Source organism: Anas acuta, chromosome 5 (assembly GCF_963932015.1).
Source record: "Anas acuta chromosome 5, bAnaAcu1.1, whole genome shotgun sequence".
NCBI lineage: Eukaryota > Metazoa > Chordata > Aves > Anseriformes > Anatidae > Anas > Anas acuta.
The window spans coordinates 34,710,808-34,723,586 of NC_088983.1; the positions used below are offsets into that span (position 1 = coordinate 34,710,808).

Here is a 12,779-nt window from a genome sequence, read left to right on the forward strand (position 1 = left end):
AGGAAAATCGTATTCATTCTCAGTCACCTTTTTCCCCCCACCTTCACCTCCTGTTTTTGCCTTGCATTTCCTGATACCTCATACACTCCACTCCTCTATTTCATGAAATCTAATTCACAGACATGAGAGGGAATAAGAGGAAATCTGTCAAGAATAAAAGGAACCCACAGAAGCATTTGGCAGACAGGTTTAAAGAACTGGGTAGGGAGAAACCACTGTAAGCTGTGCAACCATTTTCATGCCTGACATTGCTTTGCTGTTTTCAATGCCTTCTTCACATTAATTTCCATCTTCGTTATACAAACAATAGAGAACTACCTAATGAGAGTTCTGGTTTTAGGATTGCCCAGTTATGAACATTTAATTCTGGGAAATTTTCAAGCCAAATTTTAACATGCGCAGTAGATCTTTGCATTGTGACCATTAATGCTGATGAGTCCCGCTCATCGTAGACAGCTCTCATGCAAACGCTGAGGAGGAAATTTATCACCTCTCTGCTCAAAAAAAAATAATATGTTTTGAGCTAATGGCTTATTCACTCAGATGGAAAACTTATAAAGGGACTACTCTGAAGTATATCCGTTTATAAAAGCCTCGGAGGACTATTATACAGATAGGACCTTATTAACAAAGTTTGTTTCTTCCATCATTCTTCCTACAAGTTGAATATTTCTATGACAGTAAGGAGGAGTGGGTAACAGTATTATTAGTCAGGTACATGAACAGTAATGAACAGAACCTTTGCTGAGCCTGAGCAAATCAGCTCTGTGGCAGCACTGGAAAACCCCAGAGAGTCAGGCCTGACGGGCTACGTAGCTCATGCTCAATTCCACAGGCTGCCTCCATGCTCAACAATACACACAAAGCTATTCAAGTTCTTGTGCTTTTCATGAACAAGCTAGGAAAAGAGTAAAATTGGAAGGATAAAATAGGATTATCTTAATGTTCAAATTCCTCCTTGTAATATCATGTGTAATACCATAGCACCTACAACTGCAGAAACACTTAATTGTCACCTTTGTCACTTGCAGCCTGGATAACAACAGCCTTACCATACATCAGTGCAATTATTAGTGAGACATGAATCCAGTAACCCCTGCTCACAGCAGAATGGCAGGAAGAAGAGGAGGCTAAAACAGAAGAAGTTGCACTATACGATAAGGAAATAACCAAGAGATTACTGAAAATTTTATCAGAAGGGAGAAGGCATGCATATGAAACTTAGGGAAGTCTCAATGAGAAAATAATATGATTTGCTAACAACCTTAACTTTAAATGAAGTGGAGAAAAACTCAAAAGTTTATTGCAAATTAAAGTGACAACACATGTTAAAGATGGGCAGTAGAACTGAGGAAAATATGAAGATTTTAAGTGGAAAAATAAATATGAAACATTCAATCTTCGACTGACATTATACATGGCTGTATAATGAATGTACTGTTAAGAGACTGAGAGACAACATTAGTGGGAAAAGATAGCATCAGGTAAATGCCAGCAACAAAATGCTTATTGATAGGATGAAACAATGGCTGAACAGTACATTTAACAAAATAACACAGACCATTACCCTGAAGCATCTGGCTTTCAACAGTTTCAGTCAGGTTTGGGAAGAATGGTCCTTTAGACCAGTTAACATATTTTAGCCATTTATTATATGCCTAATATGGAGTACTATCAACTGAAAAAGCTCCCTGGAACTTTTTTGTATTAGTTAATATATTTTCCTTACAATCTACTGCCATTTAGTACTTAAAACATGTCCCAGTTGTTCTTGAGTTTTGCTTTAATCTATGTAGATTAAGGACTATGTATCTATGTAGCAAGGACTGCTGAAGATATGTACATGTATTTTCTTGCTCTTTAAATAAAACTGAAATCTGATAAATTTTACTATTCACATGAGTTGACTGCCTATTCTTTATATCCAATAGTGTGTATGTGTGTTTCTCAATTTAATCTGAACTTTCACTCTAATACAAAGTTCAATAACTATTCTTGAACAACTTCAGGTGTATAGTCTCTTATTTATTATAAATGCATGCAGTCAAGCTATTACCCAGGAGTAGTTACTTACACAAACTCTAAATCATCAATGTCACTGAGGCAAATAAAGAAAACACTACCAGTTTTAGCTGATATTGTCTGTGGACCACTTTCAACACTTTTTTTCATATAATCATATAATAGTTTGGGTTGAAAGGGACCTTACAGATCACCTGTTTTGCCCATGGAGGTCTTATATTTTCAATAAATAGGCTTTTTAGGCCAAAGGAAGAGTTACTCAGTTAAACACAAAGATAGAAGGTATACATTGCTTGTATATGTTATCCTCTAGTTTTGTGGGTGTTTGTTTTGTTTTATGTTCTACTTTATGAAGATTTGGGAGTTGTTATGCAAGGCTATTGTAATTCAGTTAAATACAGAGATAGAAGGTATACTTTGCTTGTATATAAGTTGTATGCTGCCAGTCAGTAAGATGTATACCGAGAAGACAAAACACAGATGCTTGAGACAAAAAGGTTTTATCCTAAACACCTCTTTCTCGTGGATATTTTTCAAATTGTTTTCCCCTAGATTTTTCAACTCTGCTTGCATGCCTGTTACACCCTCTTCTTTGTTAAATGAATGCAATTTATTTTGAGTTATTTGTAAGCTATGGTCTGCATAAATAAAAGAACACAAAAATCAGATCTGTGATAATATATGATGGTTGAATTTATAGATCTTAAAAGAATTATGAACTCATAAATTCATTTTTAAGTGCTCAATATGAGAAAGGTTAATCTGTCTAAAAGCAAAGATTAGTTATTTCTTTTTGTTCTTGTTTTGTTTTCTTCATATTAATTTTAATAGTACCTCAGAGAACACTTGCTGTTGCTCAGAGATGTTAAGAAGGCAAATTCAGATTCAGATTGTCCTTCAGATTTTTTCTCTCAAGGTTTTCTATTTCTGCACCACAGCTGACACCTTCACTTTCCATTATCACCGTGTAAATAAAGACATGTAAACTGAAGTCTGTATGAAGTTCAGTTTATATTCAGAAAGAATCATGTACTCATTGTCACAAGAAAAAACAGGTGCTTAAAATTACTAAAATTAAAAATTATCAATTAATAATTAAATAATTATTAAGTATCTATTATATAATGTATAATTATGTATAATGTGATATATAATGTGTGATGTAATTATATGTTATATCATATATAACTAATTATGTAATAATTAATTAAATTAAATTAAAAATTACTGAAATTAAAATTGAAATTTTAGCTACCATTAAGGGAACAGGAAACAAAGTGGTGGCAAAAAATACCAGCCCTGACAACACCCTCAAAAGCAATAAACAGTAGACCATGAATTCTCATAAACATACTAAATTTGCATCCTGTTAAATGTATTTGCCTGATGATAAGAGAGTCTTCCCACAATTAAATTGTAATTACCCTGCTCTGCAGTAATCAATTCTTATGTATACTATTGATTCAATTTTTGGTTTCCTCTCTTTCTCTAGCAATTTATTCCCCTACACCCCTTTTCACTCCTTCCTTGATAGGCTACATCATCTCCAGCAGTTCTTGTTCTGCCCCTCCCCACACACATTTTTTTCTCTTCTGATCTTTTCAGTAACCAAACAAGGCTCCTCCCATCAGCCCCTGTTTTATTAACCTACATTCTAGCATTTCATCCTGCATCTACCCAAAATACCTGCATCCTAGTACTGTTCCCACCATGAAAAATTTTCTTTCAGAAGCCTTTAGACACATAGATTACTTCCTGAATTTCCATATTCTTCATCCTAATCCCAGCTACACACATATCTCAAAAGTATATGTAATTAAAATACAATCCAGGCAAACAAAAATAACGTGGACAAAGAGCCAGGACTCAAGCCACTGAAAACAATTGCACAGTTGTAGAGGAAAATGGTGTATTTGCAACTTGTTTATATAGGTTTTTATCAGTTTAGAACGGACGATACTAGAGACTTGACTTTTCTTTTTAGACACTGCCTGTGGGCGTTCCATGTTTATAGCAATTTATTCCTAATTTTAGAAACTGGTGGAGTACCTCTGATTTTAATGCCATGGCATCTTTTGCACTGAAACCTTAGGATAAATGGAATGAATGACCCAAGCAAAATATCTTTGGTAGGTCTCTGGAAAACCTAACTGATAATTAAGAAGGGAAACAGATACCTTACGTAAAGCATTTGTCCTTCAGATGTGTGAAATCAGCACACTATGTAGCAGTAGTGCATATGGAAACCACTGTCTACTGACTTCAAAAGCTTAAGCTTTGTGACTGTTCTGCACTATTCTAGAAAAAGGGGGTTGGATGGATAAAAAAAGTGAGAATAAAGAAGATGTTAAAAATTAAAGGAGTAAATCCTTAGATTCCATAATATTCTTGGTTGATAAACAGCACAACAGATCTCCTTCAAGTCATATTTTTCCCTTCAAAAAGTCAGTCAAACTGTCATCTGCTGCTGGAAACCAAATGAAGGTCATTTTAGGTAATCTAATCCAAAGATGAAAATCATGCTATTGCAAATCCCACAGATTTGCAGAATAAAACAGTGAAATGGACTAAAAAATTGCTCATTCCTCAATTCTGTAAACAGCCTACATATGACACCCCAATGTAATGAAAAATACAGCAAGCACTAAAAATGTAGAACAACTGAAGGGTTTACATGTTAGCCAGTGCAGTGCTGGCTAGTGATTTCTGGAGGGAAATACTGTCAAACTTTCCTGATTTAAACTGTGTTTGTCTATTTTGTCTTACTGTGCAACAAATGTTTCTGATCTGAACAAAAGGACTTATGGCCACAAGGAATTCCTTAATGTTGGGTGACATACAAAGCTGCAAAATGGACTAAAACCTGATACTAGAGTTTCCAAAGCTTATCTTCTTAGCAGAACAAGTGTTCTTTTAGAATACTTGTCATGGAAGTTCTAGGATTCAGGGATGATCTGTAAAATTTTAATTGGACTGGATTCTTTCTGCATAAGTTTGTTATATTAAAAGCTTTTCATAGAAATCTAGTAATCAACCTTAACTAAGGAACGAGTCCTTAACCAATGGAGTACTATTTTTAACATATTCCAGGTTATTTGCATTATCTGCTAAAGAAATCTAATAAAGAAGAAGGATAGTATAAAGGAGAAGCACATAGGGCATTTCATGAAAATATTAACAAATTTTATTAGCAACCATACTGCTGTCCTTGCTAACTATCTATAGAAGAGTCATATCTGACTATTAAATACAAATACAACTCATCTTTTTTTTCTTCTCGCTGCCACTCTATTAATATGGATTATATTGTCAGAAAATTCTAAACAGATTAAACTGAAGAATTACTTTCATTACATTGTAGGGCACTGCAATGAAAAACAAAAGGCAAGAGCTGAGTTGTTACAAAAGAAAAAATAGCAGAAATATTAAATTCTCTGTTGTTATCACCTATGTTTTCTGAAAATACTATGATTGGGAATGTGTGGGTATGGGTGCATATATATATATATTGAAATTACAGAATCTTGGGATTTGTTTTCTTTTCAAAATTACAGGTCTGTTAGAAAAACATTATAAGCAGCCAAACATACAGAACACGAAAACATTGATAAATAATAAAAGAATTTTAAACTACTTAAAATGTTTAGCTCACCTTTCCAACAGCAGCAGCCACTCTGTTGGTCTCCCCTGCTCTTTGCTTTCATTGCATTGTCCAGCATTATGGCTGAAGGAATAGAGTATAGCAGAACCTCGCTAATTTACCTTACTAGTTCACACACCTTATAATTTGCACAGAAAAATTTGCCACTTTCCCAACTTCTTAGGAAGAATCTAATTGAAAAACCTGTACAGATGGCTTCAACCTCTCAAATCGTGTCATATTGCTAAATATGCTACACAATATCAACTGCTCATTAGTCAATGAATCATTCAATAGTACACTATTCATTATTACCATAAAAATGTAAATTAAATTTGTTTAATAAAGACAATACATTTATTTAGACATTACCATGTAGAATGGTACTGACTTGAAATTAATAAAGGGACTCCCCAGCAGTGAATTAGGGAGGCTCTACTGTACTTAGAATTGCAATGACCTCACTGATATGTTGTTCGCTACTATTTTCTTCAGACTGCATCACATTGGCACACAGCAACTACACTAAGCTATGTCCTGTTATATAATTACAGCGTCCTATCACTGTTTTAATTATTAAAGCTTTCTCTTCCAGAAGATTGTATGAAGTTTACAGTTTTATTTTTTCTCCTGCACAGATTTTTTTCAGTAATATATAATACCAAGTGAAAATCAGCTCTAATAGAGTACTCTGATATTTAATGAAAACCTATTTCTCACTCAATTTTCCAAATTAAAAGACCTATTATCCATAAAAAATTATACAGTAGACCTATGCCTCAAGCCAGAAACCAGATTCATTTCCAACTACCAATCTTTTAATCTAATCAATAAATCAGCTGGCTTTTCTGATCTGGGATGATGCTTGTCAAGTTTAGATCAATCATGAGTTCAATGTGGATCTCATACCTCTCCAGAAAAAAAAAAAAAAAAAAAAAAAAAAAAAAAAAAAAAAGCCTGTGTTACTGCATTCAATTAATCACATTGACAATTGTGAAAATATCTTACTGGTCTGACATCCCCACATGAGTTGGTAAATTGTCGTGCCAAGCCAAAATCCAGCATATAACACTTCCTACAGGTGCTAGGAAAACGTCCCATAGCGAAGTTAGACTAGGAAGAAAAACAAATACAGATACAGATGTATTATATATTTATATATATATGCTTCAGTCTATGTACATATTAATGCAGTTACACAATCATAGAAAACCCATGTTCTGCTTCTCTATGGTTCCTTCAGTATTTTCAGTTGTACTAAACTCTCAATAAATTTGAAGAAAACATTAAGAAAATCAGACACTGAACTTACCATATCTGAACTGCTGCCTACATAGCCCAAATAGATTGTCATCTTACTTTTATGATTTAGAATCTACTCGTTTCTAGCAAGAACTTTCCTGCCATCTCACCTGCTCACATTTTTAGATTTGGGTGTTTCCAAAAACTGCCGATCTATAAAAATGCACTAATAACATAAACTCAGAACACAGAATAAGGGGTGCAAACTTTCTTTTCCTACATGAGTGGAGGAAAAACAGTACCTAAGGAACACAGTATGAGGTGGAAAGTCAGTGAAGACTTATGAAGGTAATTTATTCTGAAAACACACAATAAGTTTTCTTATTTGCATCAGTGCATTAACATTCCACATGAACCCTGTAATTTTTCTTTTTTTTTAAACTGCCAGTCTATGATTTTTTAATGTGTGTTTGAATCAGTTCAATTTTCTCCCCCCAACCAAATCTCCTCAAAATGGATCACAAAATATAAAAAAGAGAAAGGAAACAATAATTCCATGAAATGCAATTGAAACTACACATTTGAGCAAGCTGGAAGCTTAACAGAACTAACTCCAGAAAAAAAAAACACTTTTGTTTTTCTGCTAAGGGAATCAGTGGTACTCAAAGTTCTCTGCAACTCAGACAAGATTTCACTCATCTTTGGGAAAATCAGAGCCTAGGGAAACAATGCATCAGGTAAGTCTGAAAAGAATAATATCTGAAAGAGGTCACAAACTTACATGTGGTTCAGAGAAACAACAACAATAACAAAAACTATGCAAGTAGTTAGGTTAGGTTCTTACAATAGTTATTTCACTTTTCACAATACGCTGGAAAATATCACAAGGTAATAGCAAATACTCAAAACTAAATCTACCACTTCTGTGAAAGACAAAAAGAAAAAGGCTGTTTTTCTAAACTAGTCAGTTTACAAAAAAGTTATATGTATCATTATTCCTTATAATCTTCAGAGAATTCAGAAAATAGGCAATATGCACTTCTACAGGAATCTTTTATTTCATATTACATTGCTACACAGTGGACCACAATTTCCTTGCTGGGTATAAGTGACAGATATACCACTTTCCTATACACAATTTGTCAGGTTCTTAACTGCTAACTAGCTACAAAGCATTTCCTTACTTAAGGAAAGACATCAAACTAAGTGGGAAACGCTATCTGGGTTTTGGGATTATCATTCAGAACTTAAAAATTGAAATAAAAATATGGCTTTGGACAAGGAGCTTTTTTCAAAATATCTTATTTTTATATAGATAAACACAGACATTTTTAATAGGGGACATATTAAGAGAAGTTTGAAAACAACTTATAAAATATCCTCTAATACAGTCTATGCTTCAGCTTGACTGATTCCAAAGGTTACAGTAGATAAGGTCCACACTGGAAAAATCATCTCTGCAATACCACAGAAAGGTAAAATGCCTGTTCCCAGCTCCTCACTAGAAATATGCAAAGAACATAATACACTATGTCCTAAAACACTACTGTTTTAATAGTCTGCAAGATAAAAATTTTGAAGCAAAGTTTCAAGCATATAAAATCTCTTTCAGTAGAAACACAAAGCTGCGAGAGTAAATTAAACTGCTTTGGTTTTTCCCCCTGAAAACACCAAAGTGTATACTTAGATTTATTTAGAGCAGTTGCTTCATGTCAAAGGTTGAGGATAAAAACCAGTTGAACCTATGAATTGAAGTATGTGTGATCAACGTGCAAACGCTTGTGCTTGCATGATGCTACAGACAAGAGTTGGAAGTGTTAGCTTCCAACTTAATGAAATTGCAAGAAGGGCTAAGTCCTGAAGACAAATGTGACAAAGACCAAGGTTATTATGGTTGCCATTTCAATGTTTTAATAGGAAAATTCTGCCCTGATCAATAAACATCCAGTTTTCTATCCTTCCTCATTTTTTCATTTTATCTTGTGGTATATAACCCATCCTTGTTTCTGCTGCCATCTAATGCTTATATATTACTTGCCTTTTTTGTTGTAATGAGCAGACTTACCGGCTTTATGTCCCTGTGCAAGAATCCCACAGAGTGAATACTTTCAATAGATTCCAGAATCTGCTTCCCAAGCCGCAGAGTAGTACTAATCGTGAACGTTCCTCGAGACTGGCTCCGACGCAGGTCTGCCAAATTCCGACCCTGGTCAAATTAAAAGGACATTTTCAGAAGAAAGAAACAAAAACAAACAAGACTAATCCCAACATCCACAGATAGCATGGTTTTCCTATCCTTTCTTCAGCTGTTAATGGTTGGAATACTCATTACTTGTTTTCATATTCAGGGATAACACATCTCAACTAATGAACAGATGTCCCTAAGGATCTCCAACATTAAATTTAGAACCTATTTTTGAAGACATGCATTTTAGTATCTTTCTTTGCCTAAATAACATGGACCAAACTAACAACAAATGCATTTCTCCATTAGATAATGTCATATCTGTGGCACACTAGAAGGGAGAAAATACTCACAAAGACTTCTTTATACTCACTTCCTTATGGAAAAGTATGTAATTTATTTAATTATACTGAGGTGACTTAACCAAACAGATGAAATATATACATACAATTCAGGAAATATGCTCCCATGACACCACAGAACTGTTGGTCTATCTCATTAACAGATGACAAACAACATGAAATGGAGCTCACTTCTTTCTTCAGCAGCATATTCACTAGAGCCCCTTCTTTATCCAGCATTCGTATTCACCAAGATGATAAAGGGCAATAATACCATAATTTTAGATTCTAATCATCCATTATATAGTGATTCTACAGAAATCTGGACAATCATCAACAGTATTAGGTTTAACAAGAGCAAGTGTCAGATTCTACACCTGTGAAGGACCAACCCTGGCTATATGTATGGTCTGGGGGATGAGAGGCCCTGCAGAAAGGGATCTGGGGTTTATGGTCAATGGCAAGTCAAATATGAGTCACCAGTATGCCCTGACAGACAAAAGGGCCAACTGTATCCTGGAGTGCAGCAAGCATGGCATGGCTAGCTGTTTGAGGGAAGGCATTGTCCCACTCTTCTCTGTGCTGGTGCAGCCTCACCTCAAGCACTATGTGCAGTTTTATGCACCACAATATAAGAAGAACATAAAACCATTAGAGAGTATCCAAAGGAGGGCTACAAAGATGGCAAAGGGTCTAGAGGGCAAGATGTATGAGGAGCAGCTGAAGTCACTTGGTTTGTTCAGCACAGAGCAGAGGACACTGAGGGGAGGCCTCATGGCGGCCTGCAGCTCCCTCACCAGGGGAGCGGAGGGGCAGGCGCTGAGCTCTGCTCTCTGGAGACAGCGACAGGACCCAAGGGAATGGCATGGAGCTGGGACAGGGGAGGGTCAGGCTGGGGATTAGGAAAAGGTTCTTTACTGAGAGGTGGTAGGGGACTGGAACAGGCTCCCCAGGGCAGTGGCCACAGCACCAAACCTGTTGGAGTTCAAGAAGCATTTGAACAATGCCCTCAGACATAGAGTCTGATTTTGCAGTGGTCCCATGTTGAGCCAAGAGTTGAACTCAATCATCCGTATGGGTCCCTTCCAACTCAAGACATTCTATGATTCTATGATTTTATCCTGCTCCCCTACCCCCGTTTGTTTTTTTTATTTTTATTTTCATGCAAAAAGGTAAACAAAATGAACAGACTAACATGCTGGTTTACATTATTTTCCATTGAAGTCTTCAAAGAAATGTCTATTATCTCAGTAAATACCTTCCTTTCAATAGTCAGGCCTTTCTAAGGATACAAACTTTCTCCTTTCTGAGAGTATTACGGAAAGCATATGAAAGGATAAGGATATAAGGAGATGTTCAAATTAGGTTAGCTCCGTACTATTTGCTTATGATCTCTGTTTGATTTTTTCATTTGTCATTCTCTAAATTTTTACTGGTATTTTCATATGTTTGGCTAATAAAACAAAACACACCAGAAAACTTTTGAGTCCTGTTTGATACACTGACCTGCAACTGCATGACCACATAGTTAAATCTGTCATTCCTTCCACATCCAATGAATCTACAGACATGATCTTTTCCTGAGGGAATAAACAGAAACAACTTCAGCAACAACAGTGACATTCTGTGTTTTTATTCCTTTAAATACCTAGCAAGCAACAAGAAAATCTCCATCAAAACCCTAGAACTTAGTCATATAGCTTCTAAATATTCTCACTTCACTTGACAGAAGAATGGTTGCTTGTTTATTGTCTCCTTAGGAAACTCCCTGCCACACAATTAAAAAAGGTTGTCTTTAAAAAAAAAAGGATTAATTGCAATAATTTTAAAACATTCTTTTAAAAGAAACCTCTACAATTCCAGCAAATATGTAAGTGCTAAGCTATAAGTAATACCAATTTAAGTGAGATGAGCAATATTATTTTATGAAGGATTTGCAGCAAAATTCTCAACATGAAATTTTGTATATTCATTGCTGCAGCTTCCAGTTAATGAAGTTTCATCTCAAATATTTATGACTCATTTTACAGTCACTGTGGGTATGCTGAAGGAACACGCTCAGAGAAACACATATTAGTCCACTTTTTTGTGGTCAGATTTTCATCTAAGAAATTCAGTAAGCAACCAAAACTTGGTTTGTTCAAGGAAAGCCCATTTTAACTGAATCAACAACTCCAGTTGTATGGTAAAATCTTTGGAAACTAACTTTCATCAAGAATTGATGAAATGGCAAAGGACAAAAATAGAAAATGTACACATTATTCAAATAACCTAATTCTCTTCCACTTCAGCATGGCTACACATACCTATTGCAACTTTGTAAATACCTTGAGGTCCTTTTCTCTCAGTGTGTAACACAACTGTGAGCTTGTGACTGTAGAGCAGGGGGAGAAAAAGACAGTAGTAGCCTGCAGTGAATGGCTGTGCCCTTGAAAAGGTTCCTAGGGAGAGCATGAGGACTAAAAACCATTCCTCAAACTGCACTGTATCACTACAGCTAGCTCTGTGGCCCACACCAGAAGCAACCCATCACTGAATTATGCTGCAGAGCTGTAAATGAGTGAGATAAAAGTCGTCAAGGTTGTGTGAGACAGAAACCAACTGAGGGAGTCTCACTCTCGCTGAGTGAGATTTGACAAATCTGTCTTCTCTGATCTGACTGTGTGAACAGATGGCCAAACAACATGATTAAATAAAATAACCATCTGTTGCAGCAGATTTCTTTTAAAAGCAGTGTTTAAAGAGTTAAATGGTATTCTGATAATAAAAATTAGGAGACAGAATCACTGGCAGGAAAAAATAAATAAACAAATAAATCAAGGATGCGATCAATGACTGAACTATAATAAATGGCCATATCACTTAACATACTCCTCCCTCATAATTAACAGATAAGTCATACAGCTACTCACATATTTAAGCATAGATCAGGGTCTTAAAAGAGCTTCTTTGAAGTTTTTCTTTATTCACTGCACTGCATACCTATAAAGTTATGACTCATTTCACCCCTGCAATGAATGACCACACTTTTAATTTTCAAAATTTCTCAAAGCAAAAATAATAAAAAATAGTACATCCCTGCACTTCTGCCAAAAGTTATGCTCACTTCAGTTTCACAGTTTATGTGAAATAAGATTCTAATTCAGAAAGACACTAAAGTATGATCATAACCATGAGAATGTGCATAGTTCTAGGAAACACTGAAAGGTCTGTTTTGCTTTACCGGGACACATTACACCTGCTTATTTCCTCCCTAAAAGCCCTTTTCTTCACAAATTCCCCAGAAGTAATATATGATAATAAATATATATATTTAAATAAGTCAGCTCCACACATCAAGAGAATTCTG

The 12,779-nt window shown here is 35.3% G+C and overlaps 1 protein-coding gene across 5 annotated transcripts in view; it reads right to left on the reverse strand.

Moving 5' to 3' along the window:
* The window catches only part of TTBK2 (tau tubulin kinase 2), an 84,266-nt gene that overhangs the window by 44,523 nt on the left and 26,964 nt on the right, over positions 1-12,779 (reverse strand). For 3 of the 5 annotated variants that reach the window (XM_068684008.1, XM_068684009.1, XM_068684007.1), the window contains exons 4-6: positions 10,937-11,010; positions 8,970-9,110; positions 6,671-6,775 (exon numbers count right to left, since the gene is read on the reverse strand). In XM_068684008.1, coding sequence (XP_068540109.1) covers positions 6,671-6,775; positions 8,970-9,110; positions 10,937-11,010 — 320 coding nt within the window. Of the gene's footprint in view, positions 1-5,674; positions 5,747-6,670; positions 6,776-8,969; positions 9,111-10,936; positions 11,011-12,342; positions 12,439-12,779 lie in introns of those variants that run through there. The other 2 variants (XM_068684010.1, XM_068684011.1) reach the window with 2 other exon arrangements.